This window comes from Hipposideros armiger, unplaced genomic scaffold (genome assembly GCF_001890085.2).
Source record: "Hipposideros armiger isolate ML-2016 unplaced genomic scaffold, ASM189008v1 scaffold_216, whole genome shotgun sequence".
NCBI lineage: Eukaryota > Metazoa > Chordata > Mammalia > Chiroptera > Hipposideridae > Hipposideros > Hipposideros armiger.
The window spans coordinates 240414-242845 of record NW_017731566.1 but is presented as its reverse complement, the minus strand read 5'-3'; the positions used below and the strand labels follow the sequence as shown (position 1 = coordinate 242845).

The 2432-nt window shown below is 47.4% G+C and overlaps 1 protein-coding gene across 1 annotated transcript in view; it reads left to right on the top strand.

The window, feature by feature from the left end:
• DOCK1 (dedicator of cytokinesis 1) overlaps positions 1-2432 on the top strand; it is a 461498-nt gene that overhangs the window by 355190 nt on the left and 103876 nt on the right. Inside the window, exon 30 of the mRNA XM_019654186.1 lies at positions 1395-1473. Coding sequence (XP_019509731.1) covers positions 1395-1473 — 79 coding nt within the window. The remainder of the gene's footprint in view (positions 1-1394; positions 1474-2432) is intronic.

Here is a 2432-nt window from a genome sequence, read left to right as displayed (position 1 = left end):
GGAAACTCTTGGCAGCACCGGGCTTGTTGGAAGCCTCAGGGTGGAGTGTGAACTGTAGGGGCCCCTTCCCTGCAGGGTACCCCTGGGAGCTCTGAAGGGCTAAATGGCCCTTGTGTCACCCTGCTAGACCTGTCAGAAGCCCCTAGGAGGCCCAGCCCCTGCCTGGAGAGAAAAGAACTCTTGCAGCGGAGTTCTTTCTAACCTTTGCGTGCCCTGAGGGCCTTGCCTCCTCTCTTTCTGCCTCAGTTGCACTAATTTCTCACTTCTTGTAAGTCCTGAAGATGAATTTTCAGATGGCTCCCCATTGCCGAGTGATCAGGCCCTGTCTGTCGTTTCGCAAGACCCCTGCCAGAGCTTGGCTGTCCCACTGCTTTCCACTCCCTGCTCACTCACTGAGGTCAGAGATTCCAGAGGAAGTCAGAAGGCACAGCGGGTCAGCCTTTCTCATCTTCTGGGAGTGTGTATCTCACTTGCAAGGCAAATCGAAAGCACATTATCCCCAGAGAATAATTACTTCAGCATACTTTTATTGAGCATGTACTATGCCCAGTCACATTGTAGCACTCTGTGTGGGTTTTCTCACATATAATCTAACCATTAAAATGAAACCCCAAAGTATTCCTTAGGGTCTCGTACGATCCTTATTTTCCAGATAAGGAAGGTGAAGCACCACGGGGACAAGCCAGGTGGCCGATGTCACACAGTCATTCTAATTCAGGCAGTTCAGAGCCCCAGATTTTTACCGGTGCTGCTTTTAGGACATTCCGGTTTTTTCCATCTGTGCCCATCTAAATAAAGGTCAGCGTTCACCTGGCACCTTTCCTTCGAGCTTCCTCAGTTGAGTGACCCCATTCTACTGGCCATCGATGTAGACAGTGCCCGTTGCTCAGAAAAGGGAAATGAACCAGAATGGTGTGGGCACGGTGTGTGCCCCCAGTGGGTGCCAGGAAGCTGAGCACCAGCAGCCCGCCTCCTCAGAGCCACACCAGTTTTTACCGCTAGCTTTGGCTCAAGAGACTTCCAGGTGGCACCTTCTGGGGACCAGCTCAACAGGAGTGCTTCCATCTGGCCAAATTTACCTGCTCTCCAGGCCCCTTCAAAGTTAGGCGTGGCTACTGGGGGGTGTTTGAGTGTCGTNCTTTTCATATGTTACTCTCAGACACCGTTATTTTGGTCTGTTTCTTTTATTCTGCTTGTGCGAATCTCCTTGACTGATTTGGAGAACATCTGCATATAATTGTCTGGGTTTTTCATTGGCCAAACCGCGGCACTTTTCGCCGGACTTGGAGAGTTCACGTTCCAGACAGTCCAGGTTGTACCTAATTGAAATGCCAAACCCACGGAGGTGCGAGAGGCTACATGTGTAATTATGTAATTTTCTCTTGATCTTTCAGAGTCTTCCTGCGAGCGATTAATCAGTATGCAGATATGCTGAACAAAAAATTTCTGGATCAAGCCAACTTTGAGCTACAGGTAAGAGGAGAGGTAGATGTGACCTTGGTTGGGAAATCATGTTAAAACAAATTGCTCATCTGAGCCAATACCTTTTATTTCTAGTCCTCAAACTTAATTGGTCTCTCCTCCAAGGGGTGGAAACGGAATTTACAATATGTACTAATGGAACCCGAGGATTGAAAATTATGCCTTCGAGGTACTTGCTCAATTTAGCAAGGAAGAGGCGACGGAGCTGTTTCAAAGAGAAAGTACTGAATCAGGGTAACAAGAGGGACTCTGGGCAGGGAGGCCACTGCGTCCCAGTGTGGCTGCCGAGATTGTCCCAGACCATCCTAATGTGGGGAGGGAAGGAACAGCAGAGGTGGCAACGGGGTGTGCGTCTCGGAGCTCAGCTTGTTTTCCGAGCTCAGTTTTTCCCCTGATGTATTTATTCTCTCCTGGCTTGCAGTAGACCCCACCCTATCCCCTGGGTTTCGGTCGGCTGGTCCACCAGTTTCAGCACTCCTCCTGCTCTCCTTGCTAGGCATGATTTACTGTGCATCTGATATTCTTGGCTTTCAGTTCCACTGTATTCTGGATGTGTTTCTATCAACAATGATTTTTTCATTATTATTATTGCTTAGATTCATTCACTGAAGTTTGCAAATAGTAAAAGCATCCAGATGCAAATGGCATGTTAGCTTCCTGGGATCGAGCATTGAGAAGGAACCTGGAGAATTTCTGCACACCCAGGGGGAGGTCCGAGTCCAAATGTGTTCCAGACAACAAAAGTTACATGCCCACCACTTACCCTTTTGCGTCGCCTCCCAAAAATTTAGGGCTAATGTGATACTTAGGTTATTAGATTAAGTCCTAAGGTGCCTATGCCCTTATTTCTTCTATACTTTTTGAATTTTAAATATCTTATCAGCATTATAGAATGTAAGTAGAAAATATACCAACTACTCTACATCTGGAAATGTTATTTTTTCACGATT